We start from the raw sequence: 22,410 nt of genomic DNA, 5'->3' as shown, positions 1-22,410 counted from the left end.
GAGCCCCCATCCCATGTATTTCTCTCCTTTCCGTCTCACCGTCCCGCCGCGCATGTATTTCTCTCCCCTGCTTCTCACTCTTACTCCCTGTTTTCCTCACTCACCCCCTCTCTCCCTCCATCAATTACCCCACGCTCACTCATTCCGTCTTCCCCCCCCCCCCCACAAGATATATACCAAAAAACTTCCCACCCCCGAATACATACGAAAAAATCCCCACCCCCCAAAAATATACAACCTCCCCCCCAAGTGGCTGAACGGCCCGGTCCCTGCACGGGGGAGGTCAGTGCTGCCGGTGCCTGTGCCACGTGGGGGGGGGGGGAGAGCTGGTGTGCTGCGGAGGGGGGAGGGCTGCAGTGCTGCTGGGAGAGACAGATGTCTCCGGTGCTGCTCCTCCAGTGCGCGCGCCGGGCCTCCCTTTTGCTTACTTCCGGCGCTGCCAGCAGGGAGACCCGGCGCCGGGTTCAGAGGTTTTTTTTTTTTAAACTAGCAGCCCTTGTTCCCCACTGCTGGCGGCCCTGATCGCGGCGCCCCTCTAGCCAAGCCACGGCGCACCAGGGCGCCACGGCGCACAGTTTGGGAACCACTGGATTAACATATTCAATCATACCTACCCGCTATATCGTACTTTACTAAACAAGTTATCAGGACAATCACAAGGCCAACAATATATGGCTATGCTATGTAATTAAACTAATATCTCAGACGCAATCATATCAATCCTACTGTTTTTCGGAGTCAAATTAGTCACTATGTATCCGTCGGATCACGGACATAGGTCCCGCCCACAAACGTCATAAGAGGCGGGACATACTTATTGAAGATGATATAAATACTTACTGGTTAGATCAGGGAATAGACTCCTCCCCCCCTGAAGAAGCGTGGCTGACACGCGAAACGATCGTCGGGAATACACGTCACTAGCTGACGTCATCAGAAGTGGCGACATCTCGAAATCCTGTGCACCAAAAGAGTCAGGCTTGTATCTATTACGGAGATTTCCGTGTTGAATTTGATCCGCCGTGATTAAGCTCCTTTGTTTTGGTTTTTGCTTGGCTCTGCTTCTGGTACATTAGTACCGATCTAAGGAGCATTGAGATCTAGGTTTTTTTCCGCAATGTATGCATATAGGCAATTTTGACCTGCAACCATTATAACACTACTGCAGAAACACTTACTATGCTATAATATACACACCTAGCGCAGTGAGCAATAGCTCTTCGGATAAGTATATTTGGATACTTAATACCCTATAAAGTAAAAACCTTCTTTTTATTTGACAGGATTACACCACTGTTCCAGTTAACATTGCGTTTGAAATTGGAATTGATGTTTACAGACAGCAGGTTCCTGATTCCATGATATATAGGCATACTTCCCAGTGAAAGCTGTCTGTCAATATGGTTTTTTTTTTTAATGTTTGAATGAATTTATATGTGTTTTTAATGAGTATTTGAACCAATAAAACTTTATTATTTTCTGATCTCTTCGGTTCCCAAATGGTCAATAGACCTAACAGTAATTATCTGTAGGATCACTGTTATCCACCCATTCCTATCCAGCATTGAGTGCTATACTAGAGGGGACTCTTTTGATCCTTTTTGGATCGCAACTGTTAACAATATTTTCTTGTCCCTTAAAAGCACCTGCTTATATCCAGCGTTATACTTTACATTTTAAAGGGATGAGCGGTCTCATCCCCTTTATAGTTTAGTCTCTGCAGGGCAGAATTTCTTAGCTTCAAAATGAAGCCGGTTGCTCTGCTATTCGGGACAGAGCAACTTTGAAAAGCCCGCCCTATCTTCATCGACACAAGCCATTAGATTGTCTGGCTCTCTGAGTCGGCTTCCTCCTGACATACACTCCGCTATGCTATCCTTAGCATGGAGGAAGGAGGAGCGACCAATCGGAGCGTGGGAACCCTATCCCACCAGCCAATACAAACGGAGGCTCGTCTCTTGGCTGATGTCAGAGGGGGCGTGCCAAGCCGGCTTGGGATGCCCCGTGGGCGGGACATATGAATTGACCAATGAGAAACACGCCGATATTCTGCCGCTTCCCCCATTGCCACCTACTGGGCAGGCTCCACTGAGTCTGGCAGACCAGAGTGTCCTGCCCGCAGGGGGTCTATTTTCTCCGGACCCAGTACTCAGCCCTGCCCCGGCCACTTAACACCCGGACATCTCTCAACATCCCATCTCCTCTTTTGAACTCCGATGTCTATCCAGACTTCCCGGCACCTATATGGATGCCCGGGCTGACTGAATAGACATTTATAGTAAAAGCACAAATGAAATAAAACATACTTTAATACATAGGATCACTTTGGGAGACTCATTTTTAAGGAAAATAGAACTGGGATAGCAGAGCTCGAAACCAGGTGTCTGGGGGACACTGGGCAGCCCCGGTGTAATTCAACCTGCGTACTGGCGCCAGGGAGAATTAGGGGACTACCGGTATCTTTGGCCCCCGAACTCCGGCAAACAAAACAATTGCATTTCTACCCAAATGTCCCACCTAAAACTTACACGTAGCAAGTTTCATGAGTCTAGGGCACAGGGAAAGTGGAAAAGCAGGGGACTCTTTAACTTTTGCATGTTATAATACCTGACCCCTGGCTTAACCTTTATTGTGTAGCCTGGTTATCCCCTTACCGTTACCGAAAGGTTGAGCAATATGAGCCGAGTGTTATGACCTGTGTCTTTGGCGAGGTCATTAGGTATTTGAGTGGAGGCTGTTTCAGTGGAGTGAGCAGTGCAAAAGCCAGGTTATTGACCCGTTGCTTTTTCCTTGAGCAGTTGCTGGTAGAGATTTGCCAAAACGTTCACACAATTTCAGAGAACTGGTCAAATTTTAACGCTTTCTATTTGCGAAGATTTGAGTTATTCGCCTAAGCATTGGCGACTGGTTATACATTAGAAATTTGTCAGAAAATCGCTACCCTATTAAAATATGCTTGAATTTTACTTTCTGCAAAGAATGGCATGTCACACGGCCCTATAAATACTGAATTGTTATCTTCATTTTGGCGTGAGTTGTGGACTTGCACACAAACCAGTGAAAATGTTGCGTCTACGGCAATTTTCTGGCAATGCCAGAACAAAGACCTTTTTGGTGAAACTCTGGTGAAAAATGCAAATATTGAAGGGGAAAAATCTTTGTTCCTTTTTTATTATACTAATAGAGAGAAAATACAGTTAACAACATAGCAGCTGCCATGAAATGACGTGAAGTACGTATTACCTCAATAGATGCAGTAGGGTCCCATGTGCGTCATTGTTGTAATTCTACTGTATTCCACTAACGATCCTTTTTCCATGTTACTGCTTTGTGAAACCTTATTCAGCCTGGGAAACTTGGGTACCATTTGGCATTCAGTTGCGCACCGTAGTGTTGTGGGGGATAGGGTATGCTTTTAGAATTAATAGAAGAATTCTGTACAGGAAATACGTTTTGCTGCTACACAGGTTTGTGGGCAAAGATGGGTTAATAGCCATGTAGGGGGGAGTAGGTGGTATGATACCTTTTTATTGTACCACTAAGTAGTTATGTTACAAGCTTCCAACCCTTTCAGGATCCTTCATCGGGTAGGTTTGTGGGGGAGCAGAAGTTAAGGAAGTCGTAGCTCTTCATATGTGGACCAGTAACCATTCTTACTATGATGCATGCTTTCACGAAGAAAAAAAATTTTCAGTGCTGAAGATGCTTCTCCTATACAACAGCACTGAAGTAATGAACCCGATGCGTTTCAGGCCCCTGTGGCAGTGATGGTTAAAAGTGTTGGAAGGTTGTTGACAGCCCTGGTTCTAGTTGCAAAACATTTCCTTGGTTATATATCTTCTGACGTGCAGAATTCGCTGACCTTTGACTCTTACGTTTTTAGTGCCATGGGAACTGTGGTGCTGGATGGACAGATCTATGTCTGTGGAGGGTATGATGGCAACTGCTCCCTCAATTCTGTGGAGACCTATTCACCTGAAATGGACAAGTAAGAGATGGTTGTTTTGTTTCCCCAAACGGTCAGACAGCAGTTTAAACTTTGTCCAGTGTGCACTGTGAATGCATTGTGTTATCTTGCCAAGCACTGTTTAGAACATGTTGTAACTCCTTCATCCTTTGGTAATAGGCAAATTCCATGTTGGTAACCAATGCCCGTCATTCTTACGAAGCCTTTATAGCAGGAGGGATATTTTGGAATATGTTAAAGTTACTGGCGTTTAAAAGGGCAAGTCATGGTATCTTTGTCTTTACTTTGGGGGACATAGCCCGTGACCATTCATTTTTGGATGAAGGCCTCTTCAATGATCTTGCAGTTACATGTTCAACACATTTTCATCCTCCCATCTGTCTTTTGGTCATCGTCTTGGTGTTTAGATCAAATCTCATGCTGTTACGTAATCTACAAATAATAAAATGAGTGGTAGATCATATTCATTACTTTGGGAAACCACTTCTTGTACAACTTGAATGTTGTCCATTGTGTTGTATCCACTGCTTATTCTTGAGGCAAATTCCAATGTCTGTTGCAGCAGATAAGTTACTCGTGTAAATGATTGGCAGTACAGGTAGTCCTCGCTATCCAATGTTTCACTTTACAACAAATGGCATATCCAACGCTTTACAATGCAATCCTATGGGCCATTTTTCGACGCCGGAATGCGTTATCCAACGCTCACTGCCACTGATTAACATGGGGCTCACTTTACAACGGTTTCACTATCCAATGCTAGAACGGATTCCGTTGGATAACCGAGGACTGCCTGTAGACTGGTTGATCTGTAGTTCTTTAACTTCTTTATGAATGAGAACTATGGAAGTGCTCCATTGCTTCCTGTTCTTCAAGCAACATGTCAAGAGCTTTCCAAGGATGTTCTCCACAGATTGCTTTATTGCCTTTGCTACTTCTTCTGTAAGGACACGATGACATATTAGTAGTGCTTTCTTCTCACTCATCGGTTTCATTGCCTTTTACCTGTGTTCTCGCGTGTGTGTGTTTACGCACCTTGAGGTGTGTTTACTGTTCATTATATTCTAAAATATTTACCAACTACCTGTCCAGTGTTGGTAATAATTAGATCCAGTCAAGGGGAAAGGATGCCATATGGATGACTGGTTTTATAATTGAAATCATACTTTTACAGCATGCATCAAACAATGATTTTTTTATTTTTTTTTTAGGTGGAATGTCGTGACGCCTATGAGCTCCAATCGCAGTGCGGCTGGCGTGACCGTATTCGAAGGCAGGATCTACGTATCGGGAGGACATGACGGACTTCAAATCTTCAACACTGTATGTGTCTTGCACGTTACAATCTAAGAAAAACGTCATCTTAATGGTTCACACTGTTGCCTTTTTGCCTGTCTTTTTCTGGTTTTACCTTCAGATTCCTTCATCAACTGTACTTGTTCAGTGAAAGCTGGCGTTGGATCCTTTCTATTCACGTATCTTCCCTGTCGTGCGTGCAACGTTTTTGCTTAGTGGGAATTAATTACAAAGCTTTGTTCTTGAAAGAGGTTTTGTCACCGCACACTTGGATTCCCAGTTTGCGAGCTTATTCTATTTTTTCAGCTGCTAAAATTTCAAGAGTTCTCGAGATGAGAAGCCCAACCAAGTCCAGTGCAGTATCTCACTCAGATAGTGGACACAGTGAAATGTGATAACGAGACACCAGCCTTACATGTTGGCAGCCAGTCACCCCAGCAAAGTTGCTGGCGGTGCATGGCCTCGAGTCGAGGCGGTCAATAACCATTCTAAAATTAATAGTATTTTCAAAGCTGTAATCCATTTTTAATCAGTTTCACCCAAGGGGCACAGGACCTCCGGGACTTCACTTTAAAGCAATCACATAGTCCTGATTTCTCCCCCCCCCCCACACCATTCACCTTCCCTTCTCCTCCAGTCACCTGAACGAGCAAAACTAGCTGGACGTACTTTGTACGGCACAAAGGCCCCTGGCGTGCCAGCACTTGTACCAGGTACATAAGGGCAGCGAAATGGTTAAGAATACAATCTGACAATGCTACAACTGTAGAGTATATATCATCAGGAAGTCTCTCGGTGTGTACATACTGTACAAATGAATCCATACATATGAAATTAGGGAATATTAATGATGCAAGTACCACAATACAAGTATAATTCAGGTTTAGTATGAACAGAGCTGGGTTTTTTTTTGTTTTTTTTTTTTTACCGCAACTGGACCTCCATGCCCCTGCCATCCTTCATCTGTATGATGTCACTTGCACCCTTTGCGTACTCGATGTATGAATTGTAGTTAAATTGAGAATACACTGAATTGGGGAACCAATGGAGCCCCTTTGTGTGCAGGCATCCATTGCCTTTTATCGCCTCTTCCTCAACTGTGATGGGCTTTGTCACACATCGCACCTCTCCACCGCACAACCGTAGGTATCACAGAAATCGTATCTTGTATTTTGTGTAATACTTATACTTTTGAAAGTGATATAAAATTATTATTAAAACCGGTTCATGGCGCCATTGTGGAATCCTGGCAGGGAGCTTTCTGTAAATAAAATACTGCATGATTTGCACCAATTACCAATTTACCAGAAGGCGTAGGCTTGTAATGTTTTAGACTGCAGGATTTTTCCTACAGAAGGCAGGCAAAATTAGATACTCATTAGTCATTTTATATAGTACAGATAGGGTGTAAGTATTTATATAAAAATGTACTAATTGACAATATGGCGCTCCTCTCCATCTTGTTTCTTGCACACATCTACATGGTTCTCCCTAACTCCACTTAAGATCTATATGGATTCGTTCAGTAAAGTTTTATAGCAATTCTGGATATACATTGGACATACGGTTGAATGGCTGATAATGCACATCGTACTTGAGTAAATATATTCTATAGTTTATTTGTGCATGGACACAAGTATGTTGTGTGTCACATCCAACCTATCTCCTTTCTGTCTTGTAGATGGAATACTACAACCATCACACAGCGACATGGCACCCCATGGCGGGCATGCTGAACAAGCGTTGCCGCCACGGAGCTGCCTCTCTGGGCAGCAAGATGTTCATCTGTGGAGGCTATGACGGCTCAGCCTTTCTCAGTGTCGCCGAGGTGTACAACTCCATGGCGGACCAGTGGTACCTCATAACACCCATGAACACCCGGCGCAGCCGTGTATCGCTGGTAGCCAACTGTGGCCATCTCTACGCAGTGGGGGGCTACGACGGCCAGTCCAACTTGAACTCAGTTGAAATGTATGACTCGGAGACTAATCGCTGGACGTTCATGACCCCCATGGTGTGCCATGAAGGAGGGGTCGGGGTGGGCTGCATCCCACTCCTGACCATATAGCAGAAGGTGAACAGATACCCATATCCTATGGTCTGTTGAAGAGCCTATGTTCATTATTATTATTTTTTTATGTGAAAATCAAGAAAACAAGGTACATCTCCAGGTGCTCAAGTCTCTACCGTTCCTTTTGTATAATGTCCCTTTTTTATAATGCCCTGCTCTATTTCAGACAATCTGCGCTTACAGGGGCATCTAACCAAGAAAAAGAATGTATTTATAGACCAATATTTCAGGGTCTGATAACCTATTGTGTGCTGGATTTCATGTCAGAAGGAGGTGGTCCTTCAGGTCAGGAATATTTAGGAATCGTACTTGGAGAATTATCATGACTACATGGTTCCAAAGCTCCTTGGATCACAAGATTGTATCCACTAATCCAATATTTGTAATATGTCGGGCATATAGCTCTGTGCCCCTGTGTGGGTGGGACGTGCAAGGGGGGTTGTAACACTTACAATGTCAGCTGTCACTAAGCTTCCAATGAAATGACGTCACTTTAATTTTCTTATTAACATTACACTGATATCACATTAAATATTAGAATGACCGAATAAGACCCCATTGGATCCCTGCCAAAAAATGAAGTTGTTTTTTTTTTTAAATGCTGCTAAATTGACCCGGTTATTTTAGTTAGCAAGTTTTGCTCTGTCACACACTTGTTTGTGGAGTGTAAAAAGAACCAGGTTTGCATCATTTTGAAATCTCAACCTTGCAGAGCGCTTATCATTTGTCCTTAAAAGTGATCTGATTTTCTTTCTTCCCCACACAGTCTTGGTGTTCTAATACTCCCGCGGTCACTGAGGGCTATTCCATTAAGGCAAAGGATGTGTGTCTATCTTTCATTTTGACATATCTCTGGCTTGAAGGGATAATTGCAAGACACACACTCAATTATGAAGAAGATTGTCTCATGGAGGCTGTCATTAATTTATTTTTTATTTTTATTCATCCTCGTATTAAATTTAAAAAAAAAATACGAAAGGAGTTTGCATGAAAGTATTGGCCAGCAGGTCAGGTCAGTGTGGCCGACGCTCGTGGGGCCCTTATGACATTCAGGGAATGTCTTGATGGTGAATGAGATCGGAGGTGGTGTGGAGGACGCTCTATTTCCGTTCACATCTTTGGTGGTTGTGGTCCCAGAAGTTTGGTGGCACTCTGCTGCTCAGCTTGCGCCATTGTAAGGGTTAGCAATGCAGGTAGTATACCAACCATTCTTATGACCTAGCAGTGTCCGTTCTTGGTAGAAGGAAGCTCCATAAAATTCAATATGATCCTGTATTCTCGTGTGTGTTTTTTTGTGTGTACACACACACACACCATTTGGGGGAAGGGGGGTTCATCCAGCAGTGGATTGACTAGGGCTGAATATGGTACTTTTTCCTGTCCTACATTGATACAAATCTTTCACATCTGTGTTTATATAGAAGTATATTGGAATTTATATCTATATAGATATAATCTTGTACTACAGCTGTGTATTTATAGTGTGTAAATATATAGATATACATACCTACTTATTATTTACAAAGACAATTAGTGATGCCAATACGTTGCAAGCTCTGAAGCTTCTTAGGGGGGGAGGGTATACTTTAGTGTCGGGACATGTGCACATATGGAAACATGCAAATATTGGCCATGGAGATGTGTATTGTAGGTGAATAACCGTTGCAACCTATTTGTGCTTGAACCATCCCAGGTCTTCATGGTGTCACTTTGAAACTAACCTTATAGCGAGTCTATAAAGCTTTGATTTGGGTGATTCTGGGTAGCTATCAGTATCATGTTGTAACTGGGAATGAAAAGGCTTTATTCTGTGAAACTCCGTGTGCTCTGTTGCATTGTTCTGCCACATGACTAATGGAGGTCTGTAGCTCTCCTAAAAAAAAAAAAATGTCTGGTTGAAGCAACAGTGTATACTTAATATATAAACCTTATGAATGTCAGCTATGGGACATAGCCATTAAAGGGCTTATTCCATATCAGCCAAATGGGCCAATCAGGCCGTTTTCAACCGAAATTCCCCATTAATGTCAACGGCTGCTACAGCAGATATAGAAAAAGGGAGAAACGTTTCTGCTGCCTAATAGTTTCAAATGTATTCAATCATTTCTGATTTCTAAATCTTGTTGGGTTGATTTTAACGATCTTCTGTTGCGGCCCTCCGTTCTAAATCTTCCATGCCAGTCCAGTCTGATTGTTACCTCGTGCTGCTTCGACATGGAAGATATCTAGGATACCAAAGCTTTTCTTTTCTGCTGTAATGTGAGTTGTAAGTCCCAAGCCCCCCTCTCTCTCGAGTGCTGTGCTTATTTGCTACCGTGGTCCCCAATATCAATGGGTGTGGAATGAAAGATGTCGAACAAGGAACATAGTGAATCCTAATAGGTGTTGATATAAACAACTTTAAGGCGCGAGTGTGTCGTGCAGAGTGAACGAGCCTTCTCCACTTAAAGAATGTTCCAATAAAAAGAAAACCAAGTTTAACGTTTCCTGTAGAACGTATTTTGCATTTATATTCTTTCTGATGAATTACAATTCTGTTCCCATGATGCGGTTTTCTTTACATATGGGGACATTTGGTTTTCCTTTCCCACGGCAATCAATGACCCATATGTGTGTATATATGTATACACTGTATACATACACACAGACACACACACAGACACACACAGACACACACACACACACACAGACACACACACACAGACACACACTATACTGTTTATTCTGTTTGTATATGGTATATTCTAACAGCCTAAGCCTGAAAATAAGGTATGAAGTGAACTGTCTAAATAGTGCTTCCAGCCTTTTGACTACATTGAAGGGTACACAGGGTTGTTTAAGCAGCAGAATGTAATTCCAATGTGTTTATTAATCAGCAGGTGCATTGATGACGGTGCCATTAGCCAGTACTAGTCCCATGGTGGTGTGATCAGTTGTAATGCGATATATGTGTATTGTATGTAATATAACAAGGTAGAATCTGTACTTCTGTATATCAGGGCTGGAAAATGAATGGGTAAGGATTGGTTTGGCAGGAGGTAATGTATCGTGGTTATTATTGACATTTAAAAGGTTGTAGAGTATGTTATAATGCTCTGTGTGGAATGGTGTAATAACCAAACTGGAGTGGGGGTGGAGAGAAGTCGGTCTCACCATTGGCCATGTTGAATTCCCCTCTGTGTGGGTGACCCTGCTCTAAAAGTAACAGATTCATGACAGCAGAACACTTTCCAACCACTGCTTGATAGCCCTACATGTAATTGTGATACAAGCAAACATACCATATGTGGGTCTCTATTATGCTGCAAATATTTTTATTGTACAAGAACAAACCCAGGCCCAATAAGCTGCTAAACTGGGTAGATTCATGGTTTGGGTAATGCGAAAAACGAATGTAACCGTTTTAGTCTCCCCTTTATTTCTCTCCGGGTATAGAGAGCTTTGTGTACGCTGGAATTTAGATAATGTTCATAGATTGACCAATGCAACATTTTCAAGTTCAAGAGGGAATAAAATTATATTACCAAACATGACGAGCTAAAATATGTAGGAATATTTGCACAACTCCATGCTTGTGTACATAGCATTGTGCATATCAATACCTACAATGGTCACTAGTACTGAACATTAAAATAATAGTCCACCGTTACTACTTTCAATACTTCTTAATCCAGTTCTGCCGTTTACTTTGTCAGAATGGCAATCATTTAAGACCAAAATCTCAACGCGCAGAACTGTCGCAATTTTACCCTTTGTTATTTGTGAAGTTGCTGAGCAGTCATCCTGGACAGGCTCCACGATTAAAATAAAGTGCTTATTCGTGTTTATTTTTTTTTTCTTCTGTAAACCAAAATGTTGTTTCTTGCCTTTTTAGATCGTATTTAAACCTTTTTTACGTTATGAATATTTAAATAATAATAATAATAAAAAAAAAAAGGTAGAGCAGATGTCCTGATGCAGGAAGTTCCATGGATTAGAGACATCAATGTCATTTTACGTAACTTCCTACTCTCCCTAGATGACCGGAAGGTACCATTGTATCTAAATCAGTGTTTCCCAACTCCAGTCCTCCGGGTGCCCCAACAGGTCAGGTCTTAAGGATATCCCTGCTGCAGCACGGGTGGGTCAATCAGCGGCTCGGTCATTTTGGCTGCGCCACCTGTGCTGGAGCAGGGATATCCTTAAGACCTGGCTGTTGGGGCTCCCTGAGGACTGGAGTTGGGAAACACTGATCTAACTGATCCAGTACCATAGATACTGCTAACACTACGATACATCACTGCTGAAGGAAATCCTTTGTTAATATACGTACTGTATTTACTTCAGAAAAACTTGAATCCAAATGTTTTTCATGCAAGATAATTAGCTGGGGTGTCGCATGACTTCAAATAATTGAGTGGAACCAAGGGGCTCTCCTAGTGAAGACCTGCTTAAATCCTTAATCCTTAAATCTCAATCTCTCTCTCTCTCTCTCTCTCTCTCTCTCTCTCTCTCTCTCTCTCTCTCTCTCTCTCTCTCTCTCTCTCTCTCTCTCTCTCTCTCTCTCTCTCTCTCTCTCTCTCTCTCTCTCTCTCTCTCTCTCTCTCTCTCTCTCTCTCTCTCTCTATCCTATGCAACACTTTAAATCTCCATTCCACTTGGATTTAACAAGGCGAAAGTAGTATTATGTACCTTCCTACTTTCCTACATACCAAGTTTATGATGAGCTCTTAATTTTTTTTCTAATAAGCTATGTGTAATATATATTTTTTAAGTCTTAAAATATTACAAATATCTTATTAGAAAAAAAAAAAAAAAATGAAGAGCTCATCATCCCAATTCCATAAATCACACATGTTTACATGCAGTTTTCCTTAGGGACTAGTTAAAAGAGGCTGCTTGTTTTTAATGAGGTACGAATGCTGCAGAAACTCTAGTTATAATACATATTAAAGAGATCACAATGAGTTATTTACATCAATTTCTGTAATGGGAAACTGCTGATGTACTTGAAAGTGAAATATGCGATGTTTGTGAAAAGAGGAAAAACTTAAAAGGCAGTTTCTAAACGAATAGTATTGTTTGAGTTGTCAGAGTGACTTGGAGACCTGCTCTCGCAAAAGTAGAGAGAATGAATTTTGTGTTTTTCTGTTTGTTCTAAGACCTAATAAAAGAATTCCCTAGAATCCTAGATGTTCATAAACTGCAGGTAAAGTAATGGTGGTATAGCTTTTGCAGCGGTCTTCTGTATATATTTCTTCATTATTCTGAGCTGGCTTATTTGATTGTAGAGATAACTCTGGCTTAAAGAGTTTAAAGGGAATTGCCGTGGACACAGATTGTTTCAGAAGGAGGGGAAAGGCTGTACGGGGAGAAAAGGCATTACTGTTCCAGATTCGCGTGTAGATGGCACGGTCGTTTCCAAGGACTGTTAATTCACTCTTCCAGAGTTATTAAAAAATCCCACGGATATACATGTAATGAAAGGCTTTTGGGCACGTTTGGGATTTGTGAAGTACCAGTCGTCTAGTTGCAACATCTGATTATTTGAATTCTCTATCGCCTATTCTGCAAAGCGATTGATCATTAAAAAAAAAACCTTTTTCAGATTCATAAGCTAGACTAAGATTGTTGTTGTTTTTTGTTCTAGCCACATGGTTACGTATAACTGGAGCTCTGATATAATCTTCATGATAGTGTATGTGTGTACAGGTGCCGTATTTTCATCCCATAACATTAACCTGTTTCTCCAGCTGTGTTTTTTTGGCATGCATGTTTATATTTGTTTTATTCTGTGTATAACTGTAGCTGGACTTTTTATCAAACGTTTAAAACCAACAGCCGTTGAATGGACCGTTTATATAAACCGATTGGTAGAAATTTGCCTTTTTCTTGCTTGTTCTCCTAGCTGGTTAACTTATCAATCTGATGGTAACAACATTTTCGGGTTTTCAAATGGCTGCCCAGCAGCTTCCTGTCTGTAGCCAGTCAGTAAGTGGCCTATGAAGTTACTGATTTGGCTAAAAAGCAGAAAACGGCTCGATAACCATGTTGGAAGAGGGCAAAAGTCCTCATGTCAAATAATATTTCTCCAGAAGCCGGAGATTTCTAGTGTACAACCACTGTAGTACTACACTATGAGACCAGTGTGGACAATGAATGGTGCTGCAGACTTGGAGGCAATTCAAGCTGGCAAGTTTTTTTTTTTAACAAAGGAATGAAGCAGGAGGTCTCCAGAGCAGAATCGCATTAATTTCAGCTCCAAGGGACCCTATGCTTCTGGGGAAACCTCCTGCACTCTGTCAGCCAATAGGAAGCCGTTATTTCATCAGTGCTGCTTGCTTTTGGCCCACGTGATGCGGGAGCTTTAAAAGGCCGAGAGATACCGGCAGCCCCTTTTGGAGGTAAGTATCTCTGGATGCAGGAGGTCCCAGAGCGGAAATTTAATGTGGTTCAGCTCCAGAGACCCAATGTTAAAAAAAAAAAAAAAGTCACCCAGTTGGATTGCTCATTTTAATGCCAGTCTAAGTATTCCTAAACATGACCCTGGTTATGTAAAAACCTGAAGGGAGAATTGGTGTTTACTATGCCAGGGATATTCAGAGTTGCTTTGAGGCTCATTGGGTAGAAAAGTCATACAGTTTGGGGACAGTTTGTGTTTTTCACACCTCCCTTTTTCTTGTATTTAAATTCTATTATCCACTTTGGTTCTGGAGAAATGTTGGTTTTGATGTGAATTATGTATTTGTAGGAGATCAACATTAGCGGCCCTCATATATGAAATTATAGTGTATCTGAACTTCAGATTCCTTTTTCAATGTTGCTGTGTCCGATCTGTCTTAAGTGATAGATCCAACCAACGCTCTTTAAAACGTTTTGATTTACATTTGGACATGTGCGTTTTCCGGACCTATATCTGGCAATCGTCATTTCAATGCATTTGTTGCCAACTAGACCGACACAGGCCGCTGCAAAAATAATTTTCAGTATATGGCAAAAAGAAACTATCGTTTTTTTTCTCTTTTTTTTTCTTCATATTTAACAGAAAATTTGGGTTTTAACCCCATCTTGTTGCCCAGAAAAATAGAGATGTCCTAAACCTGTAGACGATAGAGGCAGACTATATCATGCATTAATTGTTGATGAGAACTGCTGAATGTAGTAGCCAAAACTATTTTGCTGGACTAGTTTTCTTAGAAAGCCTACACTGCTTTATTTAAAATCATGTTCCCCCCCCGCCCCCCTACCCCGTATAGACCATTGTACCATAAAATAAATGCTGTACTTTAAGCATACTGTTGAATGGTTCATGGTGGTCATACGAAGTGCTCACAAATAAATAAATATGTCCAAAACACAATAAATCCTTCAGTTATTCACGGTTTTGCCAGACAAGCCATTCCTGGTGTAGTAACAGTGTAGTTGATTTTTTAAATCCATTTTTTTCTCTCTCCATAATCGCAAGTGTTCCAGTGGAAATATTTTGGACTTGACTCAATTTCAAATGCATCATAACCATGTTGGAAATATGCTCGTTAGCGATGGTATCGTACTTTGCAGGATCCTCCGTGACATGGTTAATGTATAGTTTTGCGTGTTGTGTACTATTTTTGAGAACAAAAGCAACCGTTTTGTGTAGGAAGGTGGTGTAATAAACAAGTATTATCAAGATGGCCATGCCAATCAATCAAGTAAAGTGCGTATGCTCTGCACTGCTCGATCCAGTGTATAAATAGAGCCTCTTGCACTGAAGGGATTTACATGTAATAACTAGTGTCAGATTATATCCTAATCCTTCACAGACTGACAATTTTCACTTTTAGTTTTTATAGGTTTTCTTTTTTTTTTTTATAGCCACAAATTTTCTATTTAGATTTTTTTTTGGTCCTTGGTCTTTAAAACAATCAATGTCCCCCCCCCGGCTTTTACATGTATTTATTGTAGTCGCAGGCTGTAACTGTAAATGTGAATTAATTCATGTGTTCATAGTACTGTGCGGGTGTTCTGGCGTTTACAGTTGTTCTCTCCTTCTAACCCTAAAGATTGTGGTTTTTTTTATGCAACGAATGAATGTCAAACGAACAATTGTACTGTAATTACCTTTTTTTTTTATTATCCGTTTCATGAATGAAATAAAATAGCAATGTGCAAATTGTGTCAAATTGTCTATGCGTAATTCTTCTGAATGTTGCCCAGCAAACCATCAGTAAACCATTGTATATCCCAGTACTGCGTTCGTATAGCGATGTTTACTTGAAGCATTATAGATTATATGCATTTAATGAGGATTTAAGCCAACAAAGTTTTTAAAAATATATTTAATTATGCATGATCTGCTCCAAGTTTATTTGGGTGAGTTAAGCCGTTCACTTGATGATAAAGCCTCCTTTTTCCACCCCAGGATTGAATAGAAATGTGATATCTCGCTGTATATTTTATACTTCCCAAATAAACAGGTCAACATACGTTATCATTTAATATCTTTGGAGAATTTGTATTTGAATAAATTCTGAAGGGCAGGTTGGGAAATGTAGCTCTGATGCACATCAACAAATACATTTTATTTGATTATTTATCAAATGTTTTACTAGGAAGTAATACATTGAGAGTTACTTTCAAGTATGTCCTGGGCACAGAGTTAAGACAAATAATACATGGTTACAAATACAGTTACATAAGTGAACAGGGTATACATTACATACAAGACATTGCATGCACAGTTAAAGATAATATATATTATAGGCGTATGTAACAGTTACAGACCAGATTAAAATGTGTGAGAGCCTTAGTTTTGAAAGAACTTTAAACTGGTGGTGGATGTGAGAGTCTCCGGTATGTTGTTCCAGTTTTGGGGTGCACGGTAAGAGGAGGAGCGGACAGATATGTCCTTTATTATACACCACATTCCTGCTCATAACTCTGCTCCTGGTATTTATCGAACTCCTTTCAATTTTGTGTACAAGGTTTGGCATTACCTCCACTGCTGGGCAGCGGTTCCTTGTAATACCTCTCTAGCACTGAAGAGATTCCATTTTATTCTTGTAAAATAGGCAGTCTCGCCTTGGACAAAAATCAACTAAGGACAGTGGTATGTTTTCTGCATGCTAAACGCTCTTAATTCTCATGCCCTCTTAGTCCCTCTGCTATATTGTTTCTGTACAATTCACTCAACTGAAACAGTCCTTACAAAAGTAGCCAGTGATCTCCATGAAGCTAAACCCAAGGTACATTTTCCTTAACCGGCACGATCTCTCTGGTGCATTCTATATTGTTGACCAATCTCTCTTCTTCAAATTCGACATTCCCCTGATATCTGTGACAAAGCTCTATCCAGGTTTTCCTTACCTCTCCCATTGCTCCTTTTCCATCTCTTGCCAACGTCTTTATTCATTGTTGATCTGTCTGCAGCTCCTGAGCTTTGGCCTGGGACCTTTCCTCTTCTTTCTGCACACTGTCTGCTGGTGGCCACCAACTTCTTCAACTTGGATAATACGAAGATTGATCTACCTCTAACATCACACTTACTCTAATCTCAAGTCTCTGCCTCTCCGTTGTATGCTTTTGGATGGTGCACTCCCGCCTCAAAATGTTTTAAATGTAGCTCCTCCTAAACTTTCACTTCCCCATTTCTCCAGCACATTGAAGGGAATTACCATCTATCCTATCACCAGAGCAAGTTTCCTCGGGGTGACATTTGACGCCTCTTTCTTCTGCATTCAGGTTCATACTCTGGCTAAAACCTGTTGCTTCCTCCACCGTTCTCATTCCCAAAATCCGCCCTTTAATCTGTAACTCTACTGCTCAATCTGTAATGCATATCCTTCTTTTCTCCCGGACTGAGACATTTGGTCGCGGCAATCTCGCCGTGACTGAGTCCCCCGCCTGCGTTTGGCCTCGGACATAGTACAGGCGCGCGATCGAGTGCCTGACTACATAAGCGCCTGTGCTTGCCGAGATACGTGGCCTACAGTTTTGCGCGATGGGGGGCATGCCCGTGACGTCACGTGAGCGATTCAACCTCATTGGCTGAACCGTGCATGTGACCGGGCCATCGCACGACAAAATCAAACAGGTTTGTCTCGCCGCGCACTATGCACATGCACCTCCATTGGTTTGCTACACACAAAGGGAACTCCCGCACCGCCACAATATAAACCATGTTGAGGTGCTTACTAGGTAGAGAATTGATGTATACAGAAGAAAAGGAAACCTAATATATCAGCACTCCATCAAGCTAAATGTATAATTATTTTATTAAAATACTTTATTGGTGAACAATGAATAAAAAAATGGGCTTTAAAATAAGAAAATGTGTCAAACTACACGTGACTGTGGTCATTCGTAACTTAACTAAAGGTAGTTAAGTAGTGTATACATATGGAGATCCTTGATAGATATTTAGGATCTGGTGCTATGTATATAGCCTCCTATAGATATGGAGATATGTCCGTGATGTACCCACCACACAGAATGTCAGTCCTAATGTACATGTATATTCTCAGAGCATGTATTGATAAGCGCTCTGAATCAATGGTGACATATATGTGGTGTATATGTATAACATCTAAGCAAGGCAAAGTAGATATCTGTATGTGACTATCTGTTGCCGTGTGATTGATGTAGTAGTCCCATTCAAACAGTAGAAGCTGCCTACCATAAGGGTAATACTTAAGGAGGCGTTCCGTGAGTATAGCCCCTAGAGCCTAATAAGGCAAAGGTCTGCAAGTATAAGATCAATATAATGATTAATGTAGACACCTTCTTGGGGTACCTTGAGCAATGCCTTATTTGCTCTAGTAGTGTAGACAAAATGTAGCTTGGCTACGGGACTAATGAAGGGAATATTGATGCATCCTTATTAAAGTCACAGGCAGCTGCTCATGTATATCCTCTGCACACATATATATATATATATATATATATATATATATATATATATATATATATATATATATATATATATACACATATTTATATTGGCTGCATTATTGCATTATATTCACCCACAGAGACACCCATGTTCGGGGAGATGTTGGTTGGGGAATGTACTCACCCCAACATATGCGCAGCCAAAACTGTGCTGGAGGTATGAACAGATACTGGTATGAGTCTTTAACATGCGGTGGATATATTTGCAAAGGTAATTATAGTATATACCAGGACCCATATACACCCACCCTGTCAGGGAAGTGTTAAAGGGTAATATGCAAGAGAAGCACACACAGATGGCTGATCCGTGAGGTTATTCACGGACAGAGATCCTTAAACAAGAGGGGGGGGGGAGGGTATAACCCCTTTAAGCCCCGTCAACCCAAATAGCACATAGAAGTAACAATTTTCCAATAGAACTCCCTTAATAGGGTAATGGTATCAACCGGTATGGGCTAATAGTGCTAAGGGTTACTCTAAGGATCAGTAAAACCAGCCGACAACTAGACTAGTGCTTCTAACAGACCGGCATGGAACAGCTGATTCAGGCAAAGCCCCGGTGGCAGGCAGATAATGTGCGATGTTACTTTCGGGCAAATGCTGGCGGTCAGTTGGTCACAATGAAATTGCAGCAACCAAATGTCCTAGACCAGGGTTTTACAAACTCGGGGGGGGGGGGAGGGGGAGGTGAGATTTTCTGGAGGCGGCGGTTACAGGGGCTCCGCGCTTCCCCTTAGGCATTTAAATGAAATGCCGGGGGACCATGCGAGGCCTTTGTAAATTCCATTGGCTTCGCCATGGCAACCCAACATCAAATGATGCCGTGGGGTGACGTTGCATTGTCATGGCAACGTGACGTGAGACCCTGCTGCGTCCTTTGACGCCAGAGCTGAGCAGGGGGGGTGGGCGCAGGGAGAAAAGTCTGCGTACCCCCTGCCCTTGACCATTCTCTCCAGTCTTGTCTATTGTATTCTACTTTTATTTACTGGTCTCCCTACTTTCTCCCGTTCCATTTATCTGAAATGCTGACGCCATTATTTCACTTTCGTCTAGATCAGCATTTGCTCATCCCTTACTGTAAATCTCACTCTGGGCTTCTCCTCGCCTTCAGGGCCCTACATTTGTCTGATTAATTTCTTACTATACTCCAGCTTGTACTCTGTGCTTTGCTCATAACTCTCCTTTCCACTCCTTCAAACTCCTATTGCCTAAAACTGCTCTCGCTGCCACCTTTCCTGTCGCACGTTCTCAAACTCCGTACAGCGTTGAGCACCTTCTCTTGCCAACATGAAATCAATTCTGAACATATTGTACACCTACAGCAAGTGAAGACTTTGCAGCAGCCTGGACTCGTGACACTGGCTCCTCACACCCAGTGCCACCTGGCAGTATGGGCTGATTGGGCTGTAGCCCAGGGCCCCCCGGACCTTTCCGAGGCCCCACAAATACTGTGGCCCAGCACAATTTCAAGTGGAAAACTGCTAGCTGCGTTCTCATGCTGCATATAGCGTGCAATGTGATTTCTGTCGTGTCCCAATACATATTGTACTGTAAATATTTTCTATTGTGTTTTGAATTAAGGGAGAAAAAAAACCTCTGTGTTGTCATCTTGTATTTCAATTTACAGCATGCAACAATTACTCGATAGTGCTGCCAACATCTTGTAAATGTTCCTTACTATGGGACTGATCTTTATTTTCATATACTGTACGTGGGGTTTTTAATTGAACTGCTCCTACAGTATACACTGTAAAATGTGTTTTTTTTTTTTTTTGGACATACTATTGTTTCAAGTGTTGTTATCACTATCAAGACAGGCTTACGTTTTCTGTTGTATTTGTAAAAATCAAGCAAGCAAAAACAGAAATGCGCACCGGGGGTTAATGACCAAATATAGGGAGCTGTGCTCTATTGGTATAGCGGTGTATACATGAGTATAAACATGCAATGAATCACACAACACCTGCTAGGTGTATGATGGCAGGTTTATTCAATAACAGTTCAATATAAGTTAAAACAAACACACACACACGGACTAAAAAGTTGGGGGTCCAAATCAGACCACACCACAATCAAAGCAGATAGTTCCTAGACCGCTGCTCTAACACTAAAATATGGCAGATGAACAGCCAGCAAGACAGTGCACTCTGTGCACACACAACACATAGAAATAGACACAAATAAAGACACCGTGGTCACGTGGTGTGGTCTGATTTGGACCCCCAACTTTTTAATCCTTGTGTGTTTTTTAACTTATATTGAACTGTTATTGAATAAACCTGCCATCATACACCTACCTAGCAGGTGTTGTGTGATTCATTGCATGTTTATACTCATGTATGCACCTGTGTACCAATAGAGCCCTGCTCTCTATATTTGGTCATTAACCCCCGGTGCGCTCTGTGCGCATTTCTGTTTTTATTTTGGGGACTCCATTTATTGGAGCCCTCTTTAGGAGTGTTTTGAGGAGGCGCTCACGCACTGATAGCAGCAAGGGGGGGACCTGTATGATTGGACTGCTCGAGGGCGGGAGTTCATCTGTATCAAGCAAGCAAAGACTTATTGAAAACGAACAATTTTATTAAACATTAACAGTCTTCCCCACACATCGTGCTTCTGTGCTTCCGAGACGCGGCTGCAGCTTAGTGCAAACATAGGCACACGAGGCTGAGCAGAACATGCAATCTCTGGAATACAGTACGTTAGTGCTGGCTTAAATGCAACAACTGGGATTTGCGCACAAGATTGACCTAATTTGTACGTTATGATCAAGTTGAAATCTGCCTTTTGTTTCCCCGCTATGGTGTCTGGATACCACTTTTTCTGGTGGAAAGGTGAGGCTGCTTTCGTTGGCCTTGTCTTATCAATTCACCCATCGTGCTTCTGAGCAGGACCCCGGGGCTGTCCAGTATTAAGCAAAAATGCAAAAAAACAAGATTTGTAAGAGTGCTTATAAATAAACAATTCATAAATAAACTTGCCATCAGTCTTTGGTTGTATCTTTGGTAGGTTTATTATTTATTTATACTTTAAAACCTATAAAGAAATATCATTTTTTTAAATTAAGCTGCCCAGCAGAATTTGTACTTCTCTTAACAATTACTGTAGACCAAGAGTGCATACCCTCCCCCACCCATCAGGCTGCTCTCACCTTCAGCACGACTCATTCATGTGAATGCCCCTGCCACTCTCCTTGAGTTCCGTGTCTGACCTGGGCGTGGCACATGCAGGAAAATGTTGCCTGCTATATACTGATTGCTAACATTGTGAAAAGCGAGCATGATTACCGTGTAGGTCAGCCGGCCTTTTGTTAACTAACGATGAAGTCTGATGAAGATATTCACATACAATCAGTGGTCAATACTTGTCAGCTGTTACCAAAACTTTTATCTGGCAGAGTCCAAAAAATAGTTTAGAGTGAAATGCAAGGCAATGATTTATTAAAATTACATCTCAGTTTCCATCCTGTTTCTTTCAATAACCACATTATTTATATATGTATTACATGTTTCCACAGTTAGACACTCCTTCCAGTACTTCTTTGTCCTTTTCACTAGCTTGTCTTTGATTCCAGGCTTCACATACTTTCTCAGATGAGCTTTCAGCGCATGCCACACCAATACTATGGGGTTCAAATATAGAGCCATTAACAGTACTGTTATTGCCAAAAATAAAGCAAGCACACACCAGCACTGTACAGCACAGTTATTAGTATACTTTGGCTCAAAACAGTTACAGTACTTACTCTGGTGGTGTTTGGACCCAAAGCGCATACAAGAGAAAGAGACAGAACATAGTATAGTCTGTAAAATAAAGGGGAAAGTCCTGCTGTAAATATTAAACTTACAGGGTAGATGTTGAATATATGCAGTGACTCCACTTGAGTCTTGATAAAGAGGAAGATCCAGGCTGCTGAGCTCACTTATCAGGTGGGCTCTCTTTACAGCGAATCCAGAATGCAGGGTTCAGCTAGGATGTTTTTGCTGAAGCAGATCTGACTTCTGGGCACAGCTGGGCTCACTTTCCTGAAGTAAATCCAAACTGCTGGGCTCTACTAGACTCTGCTGGGCTCATTAGGTTGCCACAATTCCGATCTGCTGGTCTCGGCTGTGCTCCCTTCTCCCTTTGCAGACGTCCCCTCAGATAATAGAGTATAGGAAGAAAACGG

The 22,410-nt window shown here is 41.7% G+C and overlaps 1 protein-coding gene across 2 annotated transcripts in view; it reads left to right on the top strand.

The window, feature by feature from the left end:
* The window catches only part of KLHL18 (kelch like family member 18), a 56,451-nt gene extending 42,931 nt beyond the window's left edge, over positions 1-13,520 (top strand). For both annotated transcript variants that reach the window (XM_075588088.1, XM_075588087.1), the window contains exons 8-10: positions 3,884-3,988; positions 5,179-5,290; positions 6,945-13,520. In XM_075588088.1, the coding sequence (XP_075444203.1) occupies positions 3,884-3,988; positions 5,179-5,290; positions 6,945-7,331 (604 nt within the window). In that variant the 3' untranslated portion in view covers positions 7,332-13,520. The remainder of the gene's footprint in view (positions 1-3,883; positions 3,989-5,178; positions 5,291-6,944) is intronic.
* The last annotated feature ends 8,890 nt before the right edge of the window (positions 13,521-22,410 follow it).

Source organism: Ascaphus truei, chromosome 2, assembly GCF_040206685.1.
Source record: "Ascaphus truei isolate aAscTru1 chromosome 2, aAscTru1.hap1, whole genome shotgun sequence".
Lineage (NCBI taxonomy): Eukaryota > Metazoa > Chordata > Amphibia > Anura > Ascaphidae > Ascaphus > Ascaphus truei.
The sequence above is the reverse complement of the archived record's forward strand: the minus strand, read 5'-3'. Positions and strand labels throughout refer to the sequence as shown.